Source organism: Lynx rufus, unplaced genomic scaffold, assembly GCF_022079265.1.
Source record: "Lynx rufus isolate CCGP_SWC_20201006 ecotype Redwood Valley unplaced genomic scaffold, mLynRuf1.p SCAF_42, whole genome shotgun sequence".
NCBI lineage: Eukaryota > Metazoa > Chordata > Mammalia > Carnivora > Felidae > Lynx > Lynx rufus.
This window is the reverse complement of record NW_025814859.1, coordinates 1462141-1485354: the sequence shown is the minus strand read 5'-3', so window position 1 is coordinate 1485354 and position 23214 is coordinate 1462141. Positions and strand designations below refer to the sequence as shown.

General features: G+C 38.4%; 1 protein-coding gene and 1 long non-coding RNA gene across 10 annotated transcripts in view; one reads left to right on the top strand and one right to left on the bottom strand.

Annotated features, from left to right (window-relative positions):
* The window catches only part of LOC124525445 (uncharacterized), a 59668-nt gene extending 47721 nt beyond the window's left edge, over positions 1-11947 (bottom strand). For 2 of the 9 annotated variants that reach the window (XR_006965502.1, XR_006965503.1), the window contains exons 1-4: positions 11807-11943; positions 2053-2193; positions 1026-1213; positions 495-598 (exon numbers count right to left, since the gene is read on the bottom strand). This is a non-coding gene — a long non-coding RNA (uncharacterized LOC124525445). Of the gene's footprint in view, positions 1-494; positions 599-1025; positions 1214-2052; positions 2194-10820; positions 11022-11806 lie in introns of those variants that run through there. The other 7 variants (XR_006965509.1, XR_006965506.1, XR_006965507.1 and 4 more) reach the window with 6 other exon arrangements.
* A 3-nt stretch (positions 11948-11950) lies between these two features.
* On the top strand, positions 11951-22565 carry ZCCHC13 (zinc finger CCHC-type containing 13). Its single transcript, XM_047097820.1, has 2 exons — positions 11951-12032; positions 21767-22565. Exon 2 carries the CDS (start codon positions 22000-22002, stop codon positions 22513-22515), a length of 516 nt encoding a protein of 171 aa, XP_046953776.1. The 5' UTR covers positions 11951-12032; positions 21767-21999; the 3' UTR covers positions 22516-22565.
* The last annotated feature ends 649 nt before the right edge of the window (positions 22566-23214 follow it).

The following is a 23214-nucleotide window of genomic DNA, read 5'->3' as shown; positions in this document are numbered from 1 at the left end:
TGAAATCTTGCCATTTGCAAAAACATGGATAGAAGTGGAGGGTATTATGCTAAGCAAGACAAGTCAGAGAATGACATATCATATAATTTTACTCATATGTGGAATTTCAGAAACTGAACAGATGAACATAGGGGAAGAGAAGGAAAAATAAGATAAAAACAGAGAGGGAGACAAACCATAAGAGACTCTTAAATACAGAGAACAAACTGAGGCTTGATGTGGTTGGGGGGGTGTGGGCTATACATGGGTGATGGACATTAAGAAGGGCATTTTTCGGGATGAGCATTGGGTGTCATATGCAAGAGATGAATCACTGGGTTCTACTCCTGAAATCGTAATTACCCTGTATGTTAACTAACTTGAATATAAACAAACAAACAAACAAACAAACAAAATTTAAAAAGAAAGTAAAAGTATTGACACCCAGAAATGACATTTCTAAGAGCCTCCCTGATAGGAGTTAGGGCAAAGTCATCCTTTCCTCCCCTATTTACCTTAATCACTGAGAGGATCCTCTCTTCTGCTACACGTTCACTCATGTGGGAAAACCAGTAGACTCTCTAGAACACTTTTCAAAAGACATCCTTCACAATTTAGCCTAGTGAGGGTAACAAAAAGGAAAAAGATTGCTTTCATCACCTATAACCCTCTCATACTCAGCTTGGTCAGCCTCCACTGCACTGAAAGACAGGGGCAGGTATTAAAAGGAAGAATGGGAAGTGGGGAAAATACACAAGGTGTTGCTTAGCCTAACCCACCCATTTTTAACACAATTTTCATACCATAATGGAAAACTTCTGATGTAACATGTATGATACTTTATGCTTTCCCTGGTTCTTTGTTCCTCTGTCTACTCTCATAAGAATGAAAGTTCCAAGATGGCAGAACTTTGTTAATATCTAGAATAGTCTCTGGCAACTAGTAAGCACTTAGTAACTGTTTAAGGAAGCGGGGGAAGTGTCCATCACAACCGTCTCTTCTCTACTACCAATGGGGGAGCCCCACCCAAACCACTGGCAGCTTACCAAGACTTCCCAGCTGCCTCACAAGGATCCACACACAGCAATGGTGATTCATTCTGGCTTGCTGATGAACCCACCGGGCAGGAAGCCTCAATATAAATGACAGGTGGGTCTTAGTGTTGCTCTTGACTAGTGCAAGGTTTCTGGCTGCCCAGAAATCTGCATTTTTAACAAGCATTCCAGATGATTTTCTGCATAAAAAAAATTTACACCATGAAAATTTCCTTCATTGGGAAAGAACAATATCAAAGGCTATTATAAAAATCTTTCAATGTGAGGGGCACCCAAGGTAGCTCAGTCGGTTAAATGTCCGGCTCTTGATTTTGGCTCAGGTCACGATCCTACAGTTTTGTGAGTTTGAGCTCTGCGTCGGGCTCTGTGCTGGCAGAATACAGGCTGCTTGGGATCCTCTCTCTCCCCCTCTTTCTGCCTCTCCCCGACTTGCGATGTCTCTGTCTCTCTCAAAATAAATAAATAAACTTAAGAAAAAATTTCAGTGTGAAATAAAGACATTTCTCTCTCATATGGCCTCCTTACACTTAGATGGAACCTAGAGGAAGCACTGGGTAAAAAGACACAGTACTGGCTTAAATTCAAATCCATTTCCTACACTAACTAGCTATAATCTTGGGCAAGATATACAAAATGAGAGGATGAAAAAATGAAAGGTTGGGGGCACCTGGGTGGCTCAGTCAGTTAAGCATCTCTTGATTTTGGTTCAGGTCATGATCTCAGGGTTCGTGAGTTCGAGCCCCACACTGGACTTTGAGCTTGCTTGGGATTCTCTCTCCCTCTCTCTCTGCCCCTCTCTAACTCATGCTCATGTTCTCTCTCAAAAAAATTTAAAAAAGAAACTTAAAAAATGAAAGGTTAGGCTCACTGCTTTCTGTGTAGTCCGAATATTTTAAGATGCTTTTTATTCATACGATGATGGGGAAAATACCAAGTAATTGCCTAATATCTATTAAGACTACCTTCCCTGTCCCTTCCCAGTAACTGGGCTAGCCTACTAAAGCCGCTAACCACTTACCAAGACTTTACAATGATTTGATAACCATGTGCAGGATACTTATTTAAGCCTTTCCCAATTCTCTAGTAACCTCACTGGGCCAGGCCGGGTTCAGTATATCTCTTCACCATGGGCATGGCTTCTGATCACATTTGGTGTCACCTATAGGATAGAGGGAAGGAAGAAGAAACAAATGTAACACAGGATAGCCAAGTTTTGAGATATAGCTTTAATTTACTTTTACCACCTCAGTCAAGTCATCCAGCCCACACCATAGATCTCAGATTTTGCTCTTGGTAAGCATTACTATTAGCGCCAATTATATTCTCTATCTGGAAGACTGTTCCAATATCTACAATTATTATTTAATAAGAATTCTTGCATCAATTTTAAATGAGATAACTTGCATTTACAGGCACCAAGAAAATAGATGTATCAAAGTGTTAGAACTCAGATATGAAGTGTGATGTTTAATCTTCCTAGCTACCTCCAAGCCTTTACCCTCTTTATACCTCAATATCCTTACCTTTGAATGGGAGTAAACTTGATTTCTTAGGGGTCCTTCTATGTCTGGCAGATATGACCCTCCATTCTGTATTCCTGGCTAAAAGAGCTCCGAAAAAGTGAATGAAACCTCCATCTAGCTAGTCATTGGATGGCATTTGGTTCACACTAATGAGAAAAGGTAACAAAACCCTGGGCTCTGGGCTATCATTTACAATCCCAACTTCCACCAGGACTCACCTTAGCTGTACGTGAAAAGGAATTGAACATATCTATCCCCTTATCAGCTGCCCAGGTTACCAAAATGATTAAAGGGAGGGAGCTAGGTAGGCCAATGCCTACTCCCCTATCTCCAAGACTCAACCACTAGGAAGAATGGAGCTCTGAGACCTAAGACCCACACAGGATAAGTTAAGATCCCCAAGTGTCCTTTCTTTCTAAGGAAGCAGCCTATTGCCTCTAAGTTTCCCAGTCCCTAGCTGCTTAGCATGAAAAACAACCCACCCCAGGTTATTAATAGCATCAGATGCTGGTAGCACAAGCTAAAGCAACTAGGTTTCCTGTCACCCGGTGAGATGCAGACAACCCTCAAACCCCAGAAAAACCCAAGGAGCAGTTTCTCAGGGCTCATTTTTAACTGTGTCATTAGCCACCAACAAAAATGTCTTATAATCTACTAATAATCATGAGAGCCAGGCAGAAAGCTCTCCCACCATAAATGGGGAAGATTTCATGCTGGCCAAGCACTGGGGGAGGGGAGCAGGAGTCTTGATGAGTTTGAGCCATCTCTTTATTGGATAAATCAATGCAGGTATTACTAGAGTAAGATCTGGACACCTACAAGCAGCTGCTGCCACTACTAATTATTTTTAGCTTGTTACATACAGACCAGAGGGACAAGAATGGGAAAGAAATTTGTAAAGGGCAGAATTGGGAAATAAATGGTAAATGTAAACCCTGATGCATGAAATGCCTTCACTAAGGAGTCAAGAATAGAGTAGCTGGCAGTTATGGACTTTCTCTGAAGACAGAGATTTTCTTTCCACCACTCCCTTCCCCCACTCCATCTAGCTCTTTTCCAAACGAAATTGCTCCAGTTTCCGGCCCCCCTACCACCCAATTTATTCCGCTTCTGTTTAGGTCAACAAATTTCAAAATGGAAATAGCTTCAGTGTTCGTCTAACTTTGAAAGTCATAAATGTACACTGTGAGAAAAAAATTCCAGGAATGTATTAAAGATAGAAAGTAAAAATCATAGAATCCCAGCAAGTTTAACACTGAGTATGTTCTTCCAACTACTTATTGTACACAAACATTTTTATTTTACAAACATTAGATGAGAACTGTATTATTACTCTCTAGCCTTTTTTTCAATTAATATACTTGATACACCTTTCCAAGTAAAATATTCATCTGTAAGACTATTTTTATTTAAGGTTTTTATTTTAATGCCATATTATAATATTGCATGAATACATCAAAATTTATTTACCCAAATTATTCATCAACAGGCAATTTTCCATTTTTTATTGCTATGAACATTGTGAACATTCCCATACCTACATCTTTTAGAATAGCCTTAGAATATTTCTTTTAGAATATTTTGGGGTATAGCCCTAGAAATGAAATTGCATGGTCAAAAGTCAGACAATATTTATTCTGCCCACTAATATATACTGCCAAACTGCCCCTACAAAGAATTATACTGAAATTGGGTAACCCCACTAACACTAGTGTAACATTTTTTAACATTTGCCCATGTGATGGGTATTAAATGCAATAACGCAGTTTCTTATGAATACAAACATTTATTACTAAGAGAATTACAAAGATGAGTAAGATACAGTCTCTGCCCTTGAGATTAAATGAAGGGAGACAGACACAAACTGGAAATGTTTACCATTATCATGTTCATAATGAGGATAAATTAAGATTTCAGTTCATGGTGATTCCTAAATGGACTCTGCAGCTGTTGCTAATAGAAAAGGTCCACAAGAATATTATTTGACAGTACTCCAAATTAAAAATCCATCTGCTAAAATTGCAAGGAATTGTGCTAATGCTAAATCACCTCAGTGGCATTTTGATGTGACTTCGTTGTTTTTTCATCAAGTCTAAAAGGTAAGAACCAAGTAGAAGCTGCTCAGAAAACCACCTGCTCCCCCACCCCTGACCCCCGCAAGGCAGTGAAGTGAATGGAGTGTAGAACAATATACAATTAGAAGATTCACTGACACTGGAACCTGGACTTCCATCCTTCCTTCTCCTATCATTTTCACTAAACAGTGAGCAGCAACCATTTTCTTTCAGAAACCAAATGGCTTCTCTCCCTGGAATCTCACTGCCAGGCAGATCAGCCCACATATTTAGGCTGCAGTAGTATCCATGCCAACTTGGGAAATACAGAGAAGAATCCAAAGAAACTATTTTTTCAGTACCATGTGGGTCAGATACAGATGAGATCAAAATGGATGACAACACAAACATTTTAAAAACCTATCTGACAAAGATGGATGAATATGCAATAAAGCAAATATGGCAAGACGTTAGTTGTAACATCTAGTTGGTAGATAGATGGGCTTTCAATGTACAACTCTTTAGCTTTTCTATATGTATATTTAAAATTTTTCATAATAGAATGCTGGGAAAAATCCAGCAAGCAGCTTGAAAAATAATGCTGTAAGTAAGGCCTTTCTCTCCATTTCACTCCTGAAATGAAACTATCCTATATTCTTTCCATTTTATTTTTTTTAGATCTAGCTTTCTTGAACTGGACTTGGGAGCTCTCAACTTTTTAATGACCTGAAATGAATCACAATATATCCACAGGCAGGTAACCAAGACAACAGTGTGGGAGGTTAGGGATGGTAAAGGGGAAGGTCCTAAGCTCTTGGAAGTCCAGGCTCCTTAACTGTATTAAGTCTAAGCAAGTGAATATTTCAGAAACCCCATTTCTTTGTGCATTAGCATTCAGACCTGTAAACATTTGCCTCAGCCTACCTGTCTGCCTTATCTCACATTAATTTGTTATTTTCCATATTCTCATTGCAAAGAGCTGTGTAGGAAGGAGGGGGTCAAGGCATAAGGCACCAAGGTATGATATGGCCACATTCTTCAGGTTAGGATATAACAAAAGGAATTTCTAGAGATGAAGCTCAAAACTTGATGTTGAAGTACATGGTATAACTGACTGACTGTAGGACTCTGGTGGAGGCCTTATAAGCATCTAGTTTGATGCGTTCTAGCTGGCCCATCTGTAAAATAGGAAAAAGACTTGTTATAAGCAGTAACGAATGAGGTAAATAAATGAGTTTCTGAGGTGCCAGAAGTATCTTTGGTGAATGGAGAGGGAAATTAAACCATCACTGTTAAGTAATGATCCAAAGCAAGGTAGGCAATCATTTTCTGTAAAGGGTAGGCTTTATGGGCCAGCTGGATCTCTGACGGAGCTATTCAACACTGCCTTTGCAGGCCAAAAGGGCCACAGACCAAATATCAACAAATAACACATGATCCAATAGAACTTTATTTGCAAAACCAGACAGTCCATGGGCTGTATTTGTCTACCTATATCTAGAATGTGGAGCCCTACCTAGGAACACCATTTGAAGGATGATCTGAGGAGGGGTGAAAAGGGGATGATTCTACAAACAGGAACCATTGAGCAAACACTGGGCAGTGAGGATGAGGCTCATGATCTGGCAGCTATCACCCAGGTCCCACCAAGGAAGAGGCTGTCAGCAGCAACAACAGTAGCAACATCTGTAAATACCAAGGACTGAAATCCAAACACACAAAAAAATAGCATTATCTCAGAAAAACTCTTATGATAGATACATAATTAGAAAGAAACACCAAGTTTCTGACCACATGCATTTTGAATAAACAGTTGACAGTCCAGAGCCTGTGGAGATCACCTTAGCAGGCACACGATAAATGTTTGTTGATGAGTCATTCATTTATTCATCCAATAAACATTTACTGAAGCCTACTAATGTGCCAGGCTGGGCTCTGGAGAAGACTCTGTCCCTGCCCTCAAGGAGCTCACAGTCTAACTGATAACATAGGAAAGGAGACAGGCATATACACAGACAATTACAATACAACCTGGTAAGTGCTGTAACACTTATCAGGTTGTATTATAATGGCCGATGTAAAATTTCTTTCCAGGGGCGCTGCTCCAGGCTGCTGCTGGCTGTAACAACAGAGGGGAGGAACAAATTGTGGAAATCAAAGGTTAAATGCTTTTAGGCTATTTCAAATATCCAGGCTCTCCCTAACTCCTGATCAGACATGGGTTCAGGAACTAGATATTGGCATGATAGGATTCTTATGCTTAAGGTAGGCATAGACCTCTAGAAAGGACCTTCTCCACCACCTCCTCTACAATGCAGGCTCTGTTCTTGTTTTGTTTTGCTGCTTATACATCTGTCAACCTCCCCACCCCCATACCTAAGCCTGGTTTAACATCTGCAACTAACAAAATGCTGAAAAATGGGAACTTATGACTAACTAAATTAACCCAGTGTAACTGGATAGCAAAAAGCAATACGTAACAAATGACTTGGCACCTCTAAATCCTATAATCCCCCCCATTAACTGAAAATATAAAAATTAGAATGTTTTTAAATACATATATGAGATAGTATATAGCTCATGTATTGGGAATAATAATTTAGAAAGATTTACTTAATAAATATAATTAAAGATTCTCTAAATTACCTACCTCATAATAAATAAGAAAAATGAAATGAGGTAATACACTCTTCCCAACCACTTTTCAAACTGAGTTACAGTAACAGACTTCTTGTGAAGAGATTACTAGTCACTTGGCTCAGATGGTTTTATACAAAGACAGGATGGAATTTTTCTGCATCCCATACTGTTCTTAATAGGGCCTATGTTTTTAACGGCTCTTTTGTGTCTGCACCAGCAAATTGAGCTGATGACATCAATAAACTGTTGCCATTTACACTGGGATCCCTGTCTTGGGATTCAATGTCTCTGAGGCCACTATTTTATACGCTTAACACATTAGTTTCCCCTGAAGTCATTATATTGCTCTTGCCTACACTGTTCTATTCTATCACGATCAGCCCACACTCACAATGCCTTCTCAGGTGTTACAGTTTGTTCCTACCAGCATTTTACACCCTCAAAGTGCTTAGTGTTCTCTCTATATGTGGACATCACACTATGTCCATACTGTCTCCCACATCACTCGTGAATATTCAAAATAAGATCAGTCCCAGAATGGATGGGGGCGAGGGTACTACTGTTTTGTGTGTTGTATAAGTTGGTTTCTTATTAGGGACAAAATGTTGCCATGTCTTCTTCCCACATCCATAGCCAGGGTGCAATAATGCTATGCAGCATTCAAGACTGCTCTCCTTTAGATAAAAAGAAATAGCTATCTATTTAAAGGACAAAGAAACGTTATCTCAAAATGGCTACCAAGAATGGGACAGGTATTCCACAAAGCAGTTGTCTTTGGAATCACAAACATTTTTTAAGACTCAAAGGCAACATATGCTAGGAGTATATGTGCAACAAATCACATGTATCCTTTGCAATAAATGACAAGGATAATAGATCCTTATACAGAACACATAATATACAGCTCTTACAAATACTTAACATTCATACCCAAATTGAATAGTTCACAAAGGGAAGAGTTAATAATTAACATTTGAGAATTCAGCCTCACCAATAATCAGAGAAATGGATCATAAAACAAAGATACCGTTCTTTTACATATAAAGTTAGCAAAAAAAATATTCTAAATACCTAAATAGCTGGGCACAAAAAAATGACATATTTTTTTGGAATGTTACTGTAGCAAATCTCTATAATGTTCAAACTTTTTGATGAACCATTCTAATTCTGGAACTCTATAAAGAAATAACTCAAAATAGATAAACAATAAAAACTAAATGAAAATGAAAAGACATTCATTGTAATACTTTACTGAAAATCCTAAAATATTTCCATACAACAATATATCATGAAACCATTACATGACAACTGCAAACAATGTTTAGCATGGAAAAATGCATGTTATAATGTTAAACACAAAAGAGAACATAAAACAGTAAAAATACATGATCAACTGTAGAAAAATGCAGGGAATGAAAAGATGTGAACACATTTATAAACACTGGTTATCTCTGGGTGGTAAAATTACAGATCCTTCTTCCCTATACCTGATGGTTATCCTCAGACAAAGCTATAATGAATATTTACCAAATTTCTAGATTGAGGGAACTATTCAAACTTAATGGAAAAAAAATCACAAAATAGAAGATGGACAAAGTTACTACTTGCTTTCAAATCTCTACGAACCAAATATTTGAAAACAAAAATTAAAAGGTAAACAATAACCTGGAGTATATAACAATGCAGAAATCTGAGTAATAGCCTTTATTTGAAAAACACTTTCAAACAGATAATAACAATAACACTAAACTAAAAACTCCAACAGATGAATCAGTGTAAGATATGAACTAACATCACATGAAAGAAAATTAAACTGCTAAGAAATATATGGAGGAAGGAGTCCAAACTCACTAATAACCAAAGAAATGCAAAATTAAAATAATACTTGTTTTTATCCATAACATCTTTTTAAAAAACAAACACCACTTAATACTTGTATGAGTAAAATTTGGTACGACCTTTTCGGAATGAACTTTATCAGTACATATTGAATGTTAAAAACGCATTGATACAGTAATTCCAATTCAGTGAATCTATCCTAACCAATAATAAAGGAAATGCATGTATTTTCAGTCTTCTATTATAAGGGGGAAAAAAGGCAATAACCTGACTTTACTATTGGACATTTGTATTAACACACCATAATATTAATAATGGGTAAGAAAAAATCTCTACCGCAGCAAAAGACTGCTTTCTCAAAGCATTTGACCAGATCTCAAATCAGGCAAAACAAGATGGGTGTGTCCAGCCTGCCGCAGTCGGCCATTTTAAACCCTCGGCAGAACAAAAAGCATAGAAGACAAGGATAGATAAGGATGGCCGCCCCGGTAGGCTGCAAATCAACAATTTTTACTTTTTGTCTTCTACATATGTAACCCTGTAGGACGCACCGAGTAAAAAGTAGCCAAGAGCAAACAGGTCTCCCTTCTTAAACAGCACAGGTAAGTTACAAAAAATTTTTTGAAATCATAAAAGAAGGGTCCCTTAAATTTGCCCCCTCATTTTAGGGAATTAAAGCATAATAGTTAAGAACACAGCATTATGGACCCATACAACCTGGACAAAAATCCAGTTTCAGCCATTCAAATGGATGTAAAGCCTTGGGCAAGTTACTTAATCTGTGTCCCCCACATTTCTCACGTGTAAAATCTGAATAACGGTACTGCTATTTAGTAAGATTGCCGAAAGTACTAAATGAGTTGAGGCACGTGTAAAAGCAGGTAGACAAGTACCTGGCACATAGTTTTAAGTGCTACAGACGTTTGAATACAATTATTATTATAAATAGAGAAATAGGCCCAGAGAAGGAAAAGGACCACTACGAGATCACAACTAGGATCACTGGAAAAGACCTGTCTCTTCAATTTTGAATCCTGTGCCCTTTCTGCTACATATTTAAGTGCTAAACTGTTAGTTTTAGTGATTTACAATAGATCCTCACTGACAGCCCTCTTGAGATCCACGACAGTAGGGCTACCTAAAAAAGTCCTCCCCCTAGGCTAAAATTTTGCAGAAAAAAATAATTTCGAGGAAAGGGTATGAACCCAGGTCACCTTCACACCACCATTTCCATTTACCCAAATCCTGGGTTTAAAGTGTAACAAGCACTTGGAAACAGCCAAATCCTCAGCCCTATGTTCTGCAAGTGAGAAAAGCAAGGGCTTCCGACCAACTAACAGTAGACTCACAATACTGCAATCACCGTGTTCTGCAAATCTGAAGGGATGAGAGAATGTGTCGAGTGCCAAGTACAGCGGCCCAAAGTCTGACAGAGAGCCCTCCAACTGTGTATTGCCAGAATGTGCCCTGTCCCCAAGGCTCCCGTTTTACGCATTTCTTACACACACCAGCTGCCGAAACCTTTCACAGAGTCATCATCGCCTCTGCATTTTCAAACCCACATTTATCAATGGACCACTGAAGGGCTAAGATTCTAGGTTAATTTCTGGTGAATTTGGCCACAGCCTAGGGCAACTCCAACTCGGCAGATCCTTTCACCCAACCAGAAAGGTAGCTGTACTTCTCTGCAGGGCCCCCCAGCCCAAAATGGCCTAGCAAAGACAACTTACCTCCCCCCTCGCCATTTTGCAATCGTAACCACACCTACAGTGCGCGCCTCCCCTCCCCGTCATTCCGTCTGAAATACGCATGCGCCCCTCTCCCCTCCTAAAGCCAACCGTCACAATGTCGTCTCAAATACGCATGCGCGCCTTCACTTTCCCTTCCAACCGTGGCTGCCAACTGTGTACTGGGAATTCCGCTCTCTTAAATACGCACTCTATTCCCCCCCCCCCCACCCAAGCTTGCGCGTGCTTACCTCCCACTCTCCCCAGCTGGGGCCCCTTCCCCCTCACATCAGGTCTTCTCAAATATGTGTGCGCGATCCCGCGCCTCCCCCAACCTCCCAAATACACATGCGCACCAAGACCGTCCTCCCCTATTCCCTGCCCTCCTTCCTCCTTGGTTTCTTATATATACATGCCTGATGCTATCGGGATGTGTCTCTCGCCATACTTGTGCCTCAGTGCTCAAGGAGAGCCACTACCAGCGTTTCCTAATGGAGGTAGGTGTGATAAACTAGGGAAGTGGAATATGGGAAAGACGGCATTGCAGGTGACGGCAGAGAGCAAATCTAGATGGACTCTGAACCGGCCCCCAGGGAGGAGATGGCGTGCCCTCAGATTCCTTAATAAGACCCACCACCCTTAACAAAGGCCAAAAAAAACCCCAAACAAACCTCTCATAATTGGATAAGCCTAGTCCTAAGGCCCACCCTTTAAACACACCTTCTGCTACGTAAGAGGAACTCCCAAAATATTTAAACAGAGAACGTCATGGGAAATGACAACGCTCCTGTGCCTCAACCCTGATTAGAAGAAAGGAGTCTGTATCCTTTCCCAATGGAAAGTAAATGTTCAATATCCTTTTGTAGGCCTGAGGCCCGTGCTGTCCCCCACTTATTCCTCTCGTGAACCGCGAGAATACACAAATCAAGGGTCCCCCCGGCCCGAATTCCCTCCTCCCTCCTCCGTGTTCTTCTACGACGTTATTTTACCTCCTGGCTGAATCGAGTGTCGTAGCATGAATTCTTAGCGCTCGCCGCCGCAAGATATGGTGGACAGAGCAGCTGCACAGAGTTCGCAGATCCAGGGTGGTTGCACAAGCCAAGGTGGAACTGGACAGCAGGCAGAGAACCAGCCGTGCCTCCAGCCGCAGCGCTGATGCCAGTTAAGAACTGCCTCTCCTGGATCGCCGCAGTGTACTTCTGGCGCATGCGCTAAGTACGCCCTCTTCTCCCCACCCCCACCCACTACTGCCTTTCAGAGGTTAACCCTCTGGCTTTCACGTTTTCCCTAGGGCCCTATCCCATCCGCTTTCTTCACCTATCTTCCCCTAGTTCCCACCGGCTTCCACCACCATCCCTTCTTCAGCCCATCCTTCTTTCGTCAATCCCTCTCCTATTCTTAGTTCCACTGTTTCACTTCCAAATCTCCTAGTTGCTCTTCGTGTTCTTTTTTGTTGCTATAGCAGTTTTATTGAGATGTAATTTCGTGTCATACAATGCACCAATTTAAAGTGTACAATGCAATGGATTTTAGTGTATTCAGAGTTGTACAACCGTCACCACCATTGTAGAATTTTTCATTACTCCAAAAAGAAACCTCATCCCTATTAGTGTATCTTTGTGTTCTTTAAATTTTTGTTTAAATATGTAATGTTTTAACATCACCATTCTTATTTTTATACATGTAACAATGTGTCTTTTAACTATTTTTCCATGTTTCTAATTGTCTTTATCTTTTTAAATAAATGGACAGCCCTCATTTTTTTTAAGTATTGTTAAAATTGAGGTCAGCACTTAATAATTCTTACAGATGGAGTTACTTGCTCTTTCCACTTCTCTTCCTTTTGACAAAACTTCCCTAATCTACAATGGCCCCATCTGAAGAGAAATTCAAAAAGGAGGCACAAGTTGTCAATTTTGAACCCTATAAAATACTTAGATTCCTGGGCCTACCGATTTGTCTGAACTTCCCAGTTTATATGCAGGTTCTTGGGAGCAGTAAAGGAGAAATTTGGAGAACTCTACTGTATCTACCCATTTTAGGCTAACATTCTATTTCCCTCTTTTCCCTCACCTTATACCCTTTCTTAGAAGATGTGATGGTTAATTTTATGGACCAACTTTGCTGGGCTATGGTGCCCAGATACGTGGTCAAATATTATTCTGGATGTTTCTGTGATGGTGTTTTTGGATGAGATTAACATTTAAATCCGTGGGCTTTGAGTAAAGTAGATTGCCTCCCATACTGGGGGTGGCCTCATCCTTCAGTTGAAGTGCTGAATTAGAACAAAAGACTAACCTTTTCTAAGCAAGAGAGAATTCTGCCAACAGATAGCCTGTAGACTTGAACTGCAACACCATCTATTCCCAGATTTTGGACTTCACAGATAGATATAGATACATAATTATAATTATAGATATATAATTATAACCATGTTGGAGATATATATATATCATATTGGTATGGTCATATATATTCAGATAGAGATATCATGTTGGTTCTGCTTCTCTGAAGAATCTTGACTCACATGGGGGGTTTCCTGAAACCTGTGAATACCCTGAATTGAGGTTGGGGTGCAGGGAGGAGTGGTAGTCAAAAAGAATATTCTATTAAACCCTCGAATACAGCTTTGCCTTGTCAAATTGTACATCAGCTAAATCTGACATAGAACTGGACTTAACTTTGCAAAAGCTGTCATTACAAGGATGTAAAACAACTGAGGAAATGAGTACCCTTGTCTTCTCAGAGTCGAATAATTTTTCCATGATGGCACAAGAACTCGTCTGTTCTTTGTGATTTTGAGGAATGAGGGAACAGGATAGCAGAGACTGGCAAGATGGTACACTAACAAACTCATGTTAATAAAGGCCTTAATTTCATTGCTAAAAGTTAATTAGTTTGAATATGTGAACAAGATGGCTAAGAGACCAAGTAACAGGATTGATTTGTTTATTGACTCCTGATAAATTACTTGGAGAATGATCTGTTGCAACAAAATCCAGGCAGGGGGCAAATATAAGTTATACTAGGGCCTAGAATCCATCCACCCACTCTTGTGTATGGGCAATATTCCCATAATCTTGCTGGTTATAAAGCAAAGGTGTGTCACTTAAGAGGATGTGTATGTTTTTAAGGAGGTCATAATTATAAATTTGGGAGATGTTTTTATCAATCAGGATTCATTTCAAGAAGCAGAAAACCCATCTGTATTTTAGATGTAGGAAGGAATTTAATATAGAAAATCACATGTTTACAAACTATTTGGAAGGAAAAGAGGAACAGGTTCTAGGCGGAGTCCAAGGAATAACTCCTAGAAAAATATGGAACTGACCAACCAGAGTTCTCTCACCACTGCTACTGCTATCTCAGTCTTGCAAGCACATTCCCCAGGCCCCACCCCAGGCCCCTGTCTTCCCTGAAGCCACCACCTTTCAAAAAATGACCTAACAGAGAACATGACTAAGACTTAGGATTCCTGAGGGGGAAAAGGGGTGAGGTGGCCACTTTGCCCCTGAGCCCATCCCCTCCCCACAGAATATGCATTTCTGGCAGCTGGACATTGAGGAATAATATGAGGCCTTCTGGTGGGGACCTGTCCTCTGGCTGGGGCTTGAAGGTGCCATTCTTGAGGGCTTGAAGTCCCCTCCCAATTCAATACATCCCCATCTGGCTTGAGGGGTCCTGGACTGAGTCTATGCATATGCAACATTAAAGGTAGGGGTCCTGGTCTGATGGGTTCTCTAGATGGGGGCTTCAAGTTGGTGTAAGCCATCTTCAATGTATCTGTGTGCTTGAATCTGAGATCCAGAGTCCCAGAACTGGACTTAGGGGTCTTGGGAAAGCCAGGGGCTCGGATCAGAGATTCTCAGCCTACAGGCCCTTAGGACAGTGTTTAGGAAATCCAGAATGTGGGCTTGAAGGTTTAAGTACTCCCAGAAGAAGGATTACAGTGTTGCCACTGGGTCTATAGACTCCAGTCTAAGATAGTGAGTGTGAACCCTTAGGCCCAGGGTAATGGGGTCCCCATTAGAATTGGGAGAATGGATCATGGGTCTGGTGGCCCCACCTAGGGCAGAATTTACACAGTACCTCTCAAAACAAACAAAAACAAAAATAAAAAACGGACTAACCAGAGTTGCTATTATCTATGAGGTTATGACTGCATCCATGAACTCCAGAATATACCAAAGCCAAATGAAAAACCATCTGCTGTCACCACCATAACTGATTATTGGCAAACAGTGCTGGTGAATGAACATCGAAATGTTATTTGTGCAGCAAGTCTGCACAATTTGCTTGCCAGCAGGAATGGGCAAAATGTAACTGGAAGATGCCACATTTGTCTTCCAAATCTTGAGGAGTTGATTCTGATTGATAGACCCTATTTTACATACAGAACTATGGCTGCAAGTGAGTATAGAAAGTGGAGTTTTTGACTTTCCAACTTCTCAAATGAGAAGGATAATTAAATGAAGATTGAATAAGCCAATCCAAAGTACCCAGCTCAGTGGTACATACAGTAAAGGGAGTATTCAACTGGGAGTTTGGAAGCCTGGGATGTAGTCTTAGCTCTGTCACTATATTAATTTGATCTTGGGAAGATTACTTCCTCTCTTGGACCTAACACAGTTTATCTAGTAATTATTGTGGAGAAATATTTTAAGCAAGAGAATGATGTGGTCAACTTTTCATTTTAGAAAATCACTTGGTCAAGAGATGATGTAGACCTGCTTTAGAGTAGTAGTGTGATGGAGATAAATGTGACACCTTGGAGAAATATTTAAAAGTTTAAAGCATTTTATAATGATAAAAGGGATGATTCATCAAGAAACTGTAACAACTAAAAACACATATGCACCTAACAAAAGATCCCCAAAGTGCTGGGGAAAAAACAGACAAAATTGAATAGATACATGAATAATCCAACAATAATAGTTGGAGACTTCAATATCCTATTCTCAATAAGGGATACTACAAGTAGACAGAAAATCAGCAATCAGAAAACTGGAACAATACTATCAGTCAAATTGACCTAATTGACATCTAGAGAATGTGCCAACCAATAGCAGCAGAATAAACATTCTTCTCAAGCACTCATGAAACATTTTCCAAGAGAGACCATTTGCTAGGTCATAAAACAAGCTTCTATAAATGTAAAATGATTGAAATTATACAAAGTATATTCTCCAATCATAATGGAATGAAATTACAAATCAATAACAGAAGGAAATTTGGGGAATTCACAAAAGTGTGGAAGTTAAATACTGCATTCCTGAATAACCAGTGGCTTAAAGAAGTATTCACAAGGAAAATTAATAAACACCTTGAGAAAAAGAAAACACAACATACTTTAAAGAAGCTTAAAGAAGTAATCACAAGGAAAATTAGTAAACACCTTGAGAAAAAGAAAACAACATACAAAATTTATGGGATGCAGCTAAGGTAGTGTTCAGAGGGAAATATATAGCTGTGAATACCCATATTATAAAAACAAAAGGGATCTCAAATCGATAACCTTAAGAAACTGAACAAAGAGCAAACTAAGCATAAAGCAAGCAGAAGGAAAGAATAAAAATTGGAGTGAAATAAAAAGTTAAAAAAAAACACTAGAGAAAACTGACAAAGCCAAAAGTGGCTTTTTCAAAGAGCAAGAAAATTGAAAAAACAAAACAAAACAAAACAAAAAAAACCATGGCTGAACTGGCCAAGAAAAAAGAAAAGACTCAAATTTCTAAAATCAGGAGTGAAAGAGAATGCATCATACTGACCTTACAGAACTAAAAGGAATACTATGAACAACTGTATGCCAATAAATTAGGTAATCTAGATGAATTAAACAAATTCCCAGAAGACACAACTGCCAATGCTGCCTCAAAAAGAAATAGAAAACCTGTATAGAGCTACAACAAACTAAATTAGTATTTTACAGAATTCCCACAAGAAAATCCCAGGCTGAGATGGCTTACCTAGTGAAAATTCCCAAACATTTAAAAGAGAAATAGTATCAATTCTTTACAAACTATTCCAAAAAGTAGAAGATGTGGAAAGTCCTCAAAAATCATTCTTTGATATCAATATTACCTTGAAATGACAACCAGAGATATCATTATCATCATCATAAAAATGCTACATGTCAACATTCTTTATCGATAAAGATACAAAAATACTCAAGAAAATACTAGCATACCAAATCCAGCAGCATGAAGAAAGGATTATACACCTTGATCAAGCAGTATTTATCTGACGAATGTAGGGTTAGATGAACATAAAAATCAACATAATACACCACATTAATGGAATAAAAGACAAAACTACATGATCATCTCAATAGCCACGAAGACATTGACAAGATCCAATGAACTTTTATGATAAAAAGTGCTTAGCAAACTTTCCTATTTGCTTAGCAAAACTATTCCTATAGGAAGGAACTTTCTCAATCAGATAAAGGGCATCTACCAAGAACTCACAGCTAACATCATACTTAATGGTGAGACTACATTTTACCCTTAAGGTCAGGAACAAGACAATAATGCCCACTTTCACAACTTCTATTCAACTGGTGGTTCTAGCAAATGCAAAAAGTCAAGACAAACTCAAGAGATGCAGAAAAAGCTTTTGACAAAATTCAACACCCCTTGATGATAAGAACATTCAACAAAGTAGGAATTGAAAAGAACTTCTTCACCTGAAAAAGAATGTGTATAAAATACCCATAGCTAACACCATACTTAATGGTCTTAAAGACTTTAAGTTTTCCCCCTAAGATCAGGAATAAGACAAGGATGTTGGTTCTCACCACTTCTATAACATTGTACTGAAAGTTCTAGTCAGGGCAATTAGGCAAGAAAATGGAATAAAGGACACCCAGATTGGAAAGGAAGAATTCAAACTATCTCCACTTGCAGATGACATAATCTTGTCTATCGAATCCTAAGGAATCCACTAAAAAACAATTGGTACTCTAAATCAGTTCAGTTTATCAAGGTAGCAGGATAAAAGATCAATATACAAAAATAATTGTATTTTTATATACTAGCAATGAACAACTCAAAAATGAAATTAGGAAAATAATCCCATTTACAATAGCATCAAAAAGAATGAAATACTTAGAAAAAATTTAACAAAAGATGTGTAAGACTTATACATTGAAAACCACAAAATATTATTGAGTGAAAATAAAAACCTAAATAAATGACACAACATCCTGTGCTCATGAATTGGATGACTCAATATTGTTAACACTCTCCAATTCTATCTATAGGTTCCACAATATATATCAAAATCTAATTTGCCTTTTTTTTGCAGAAATTGACAAACTGATACTAAAATTCATAAGGAAATGCAAGAGACTCAGAATAGTCACAACATTTTGGAAAAGAGGGGCAAAGTTGGAGGCCTCTAACTAATTTCAAAACAAAATACAAAACTACAGTAATGAAGACTGTGTGGTACTGGTATAAAAGTAGCCATATAGATCTGTAAAATAGAAATGAGGTAAACGTATGAGAAACTAAGGAAATGAAGAATGACAATAACTAACTCCAGGAGACAAAAAGCTGTGCAGGTAGTGAAAATTGATCAGAGTATTCATGGCTGAGCCATGAGTAGCATTTACATACTTATAGTTATGTAAATGTTGGATATTCTCCTAATATTAGGAGAAAGGTGAAACAGTGGGGGGTGGGTTGGGGGTGGAGAACTTGAAATGTGTAAGTGTATGATGTGGACCAAAAGATGGTGTAGGCAACAGAGGGCTAAATGTTCATTCTCTGAAATGGAAAACCATAGATAAGTTGAAACATCTAAAATTGAAACATCAAGAACTCATAAGCATTATCTAAAGTTATGACTCTTTAATTCAGTGTGTTTTGAAACTGTCAGTTATAATCATGTAATGTATTTAAGAGATCAATGTAATGGGTCACCACCAGCATTTATTACAACATGAATAGAAAACATCATAGCCAAACTATGGAAAAAGCCCAAACATCCATCAACTGATGAATGGATAAAGAAGAGGTCATATATATACATGAATATACAATGAAATATTACTCAGCCATAAAAAAGAATGAAATCTTGCCATTTGCAATGACGTGGATGGAGCTACAGAGTATTATGCTAAGTGAAATAAGTCAGAGTACGACAAATACCATATGATTTCACTCACATGTGGAATTTAAGAAACAAAACAGATGAACATAGGGGAAAGAAAAGAGAGAGGCAAACTAGGAAACAGACTCTTAACTATACAGGACTAGCTGAGGGTTACTGGAGAGGAGGGGAGGATGCGTTAAATAGGTAATGTGTATTAAGGAGGGCACTTGTTGTGATGAGTACCAGCTGTTGTATGTAAGTGATGAATCACTAAATTCTACAACTGAAACTAAAATTACACTGGATGTTAATATTAACTGGAATTTAATAAAACCTTGAAAAAGAAAAAATATAAAACTAAGGTGTTTGCCTGATGGGGGAAAAAAAGAGTGGCAGGTGCTCACAAATTCATCACTTATCTTTGAAATTTCATATTGCCTTCCCATATATTAAACTGAATTAGATTTTTAGGATTTTAAGCCTCAAGAAAAACAGGAAAGAATATATTTTCTTATAGAAATCATTTGCCCTCCTAATTCAAAATTTATACCATAGTGTCTACTGTACTATACATATCAAATTAATATTAATTTCCTCTTTCCCCTTGTCTTACCCAACAGTCCCAGGCTAGGCAAATACAGCTGGTGGTGTAATGAACCTAAGGTATATAGATATAGACATATAAATTTCACTGTTACTTCATCATTTTAAGTTCCCTTTTGCCATGTACAACTTTTAATACATTCCAGTGTGTAGCTTACATTACATATGATCCTACTTTTTATGTGGGCTCTTTCTTAAATATATTGGAAGTTTCTAAATTTAAAAAAAATTAATGGGATAGAGAACTTGTTAGATTTTCTACTTGTATCTGTTATATAAGAAATTCATAGAAATTTTATAAGAAACTCTATAAGAAATTCATCCATTATATTAGGTTATCAAATTTATTGGCATAGTAAATTATTCTTTTAATATCTAAAATAAAAGAAAACATCAAAGTGAATTGCACACATTAAAGGTAAATATTTTTTTCTTAAACTTATTTGAGTTATAACATACACACATATCCTCTGTTGCGATGTAAAATGCAAGTCTTACTTCATGTCCCAATTAAAGCTATTTGAAAATCAATGCTCTTAACTATGGGCATGTATTACTTTAATAAAAGTATAAACCTTAGGGGGGGTTTAAACATGATAATAAGGTTAATTTAATAAGCATATATCAAATTTTGAACCAGGGAGAGAATTTTTGCTTTTTGAAACCATTTATGCAGAATCATTTAATTGTTTAGGAATAAAACTCATTTCATTACTCTATATATGGTGATTGCCCATGCTCTTTGGCCCTAAACGTATTAATTTTTGAAAATATTTATCTTTGTCATTGCATTTATGGAATCAGTTGTACATTCCAATCAAGTCACATTCAAAATAAAGACCAACTGCTACATTTACTATTCTCATGCCTATGCTTTACCAAATACATTTGTATTGGCTGCCTGGAAAAAATTCATAAGCAAAACATATAGTTAACTAGTAGCTGAAGGAAAAATATTTATTGTGCAGTTTAAAAATTACCAACAAACTAAATTCATTTCAAAAATTGTAAAGTATAGAAAAGGAAAATAAGGAGAAAAAATTGTATTCAATCATATAGCCCCAAAATAGCTATGGTGGATATTTCAGTACCTACTTTTCCATACTTATTTTTATAGCTATATAAATGAACATGTCCATAAATCTTTATATGGTTTATGTAAGATATAAACAATTTGGAAAACAACAGAGAGGAAATCTGTCCAATATTTAAATTACAGTTTTGTAATTTATTTTCCAAGTAATCATTTATTCTTTATACTGAATGCTTCAATCGGGTTATGTTTCATAACTTAAATGCTGGTGATTATATTGAAAACTAACATTCCTGCAATAAAATATGGAAGAATGTGAGTAAATCTCACTGTGGCATTTTAAAGATTTTTTTTTCTGCTTTATGTATCTCATATCTTTGTGGATGTTTGTATTTTATTTTTTTAAAACAAAAAAGGAAGTTAGTCTACTTTGCTATAATTTGTTTCTTTCATGTACTGGATTAGATACATCTCATACATATTTTTCCTATGTCCATAGGGCATATATAAAAACTGGTCACCTACTAGATCACGGAGAACACCTAATTCTTTTTTTTTCAATATATGAAGTTTATTGACAAATTGGTTTCCATACAACACCTAGTGCTCATCCCAAAAGGTGCCCTCCTCAATACCCATCACCCACCCTCCCCTCCCTCCCACCCCCCATCAACCCTCACTTTGTTCTCAGTTTTTAACAGTCTCTTATGCTTTGGCTCTCTCCCACTCTAACCTCTTTTTTTTTTTTTCCTTCCCCTCCTCCATGGGTTTCTGTTAAGTTTCTCAGGTTCCACATAAGAGTGAAACCATATGGTATCTGTCTTTCTCTGTATGGCTTATTTCACTTAGCCTAACACTCTCCAGTTCCATCCACGTTGCTACAAAGGGCCATATTTCATTCTTTCTCATTGCCACGTAGTATTCCATTGTGTATATAAACCACAATTTTTTTTATCCATTCATCAGTTGATGGACATTTAGGCTCTTTCCATAATTTGGCTATTGTTGAGAGTGCTGCTATGAACATTGGGGTACAAGTGCCGCTATGCATCAGTACTCCTGTATCCCTTGGGTAAATTCCTAGAAGTGCTATTGCTGGGTCATAGGGTAGAAGACCTAATTCTTAATATAAGAAATCCTACAGGGTACATTGTCTGAGCAGGGAGGGATTCAAACAAACTTGAAGACCCAAGTATTTTTTTTTTTTTTTAATCAGGAAATACCATCACTGAGCCATGCTTTTCACTTCAAGAATGGAAGGAAAAGTCAGGCGGGAAGGGCAGCTGGAATGCCTGTGACACGTGAGTGGGGTCGTGCGCAAACCTTGTGTGATGTCACTGAGGCACCTAGAGAAAAACGGCCACTTGTTTCTAAGCCGCCCTAAGGAGAGGTACGTCGGAGCCTCAGGGGCAGTGGTGGGCCCGCTCGCCCTAAGATCTCACCATCGCCATGAGCAATAAGGAATGTTTCAAGTGTGGACGCTCTGGCCACTGGGCCCGGGGATGCCCTAGAGCAGGAGGAAGTCAAGGGCGTGGAGCTAGAGGCCGTGGCAGAGGTTCCCAGTGCAGTTCCACCAACCCGTCTGACATCTGTTACCGCTGTGGTGTGTCTGGTCATCATGCTAAGAATTGTGATCTTCTCGAGGACATCTGCTACAACTGTGGGAGAAGTGGCCACATCGCCAAAGATTGTATTGAGCCTAAGCGAGAGAGAGAGCAGTGTTGTTACACTTGTGGCAGACCAGGCCATCTGGCTCGTGATTGTGACCGTCAGGAAGAGCAGAAGTGCTACTCTTGTGGTGAATATGGCCACATTCAGAAAGACTGCACCCAAGTCAAATGCTACCGGTGCGGTGAGACTGGCCACATGGCCATCAACTGCAGCAAGACGAGTGAAGTCAACTGCTACCGCTGTGGCAAGTCTGGACATCTGGCCCGGGAATGCCCCATTGAGGCTACCGCTTAATTTTTTTTCCTTTGTCCCTCCCTCCTTTTGTTGATAGATAATTGTATTATTTTCTCTCAAACCATTTCACTGACCAAAAGTTGATAGATGGAGCCTACTCCCAGGCTAGGAGGAAAGGGCTGGAAAAAAAATCTCCAAATAAGTTGTTCACTTTTAGATGTCTTATACTGTAATTAATGGGTTTCTGCACCATTGGTGAATCTGATTATTGGACAGTCATTCTGGGTATCAGCCAATTTCTAGGTTCTTTGTGTTTTGCTTTAGCATTTAATTAAGGGCTACTACTGTGTGCCAGCCCCTGTTGGAGGAATTGAGGCTATATCAGTGAACAAATAAGATCGAGTTTGGGAACATAGGCCTAGAATCTATTGAAAAATAATATAATGTGTCAGTGGAGATAAATTGCTGTAGAGAAAAAGAACACCAGGTAAAAGAATGGAATGTGCATGGGGAGGGGACATGTGGTTCTGTCTTAGATACACAAAGTACCCTGAGATGACATTTCCTCAGAGATTCATTGCATAAATAAAGCTGATTCTAAAAATGTGTATGACCTTGCTAAATAACTTTAACTTTATTATATATTGATTGCTTTGAATTTTCTGATCTCATTAGCTTTTAAATAACATTGAAAGACATCTTTACCTGGCCCTACAAAGAGTGTATAGTTTAGTGAAAATAAACCAGAAAAATATGTAT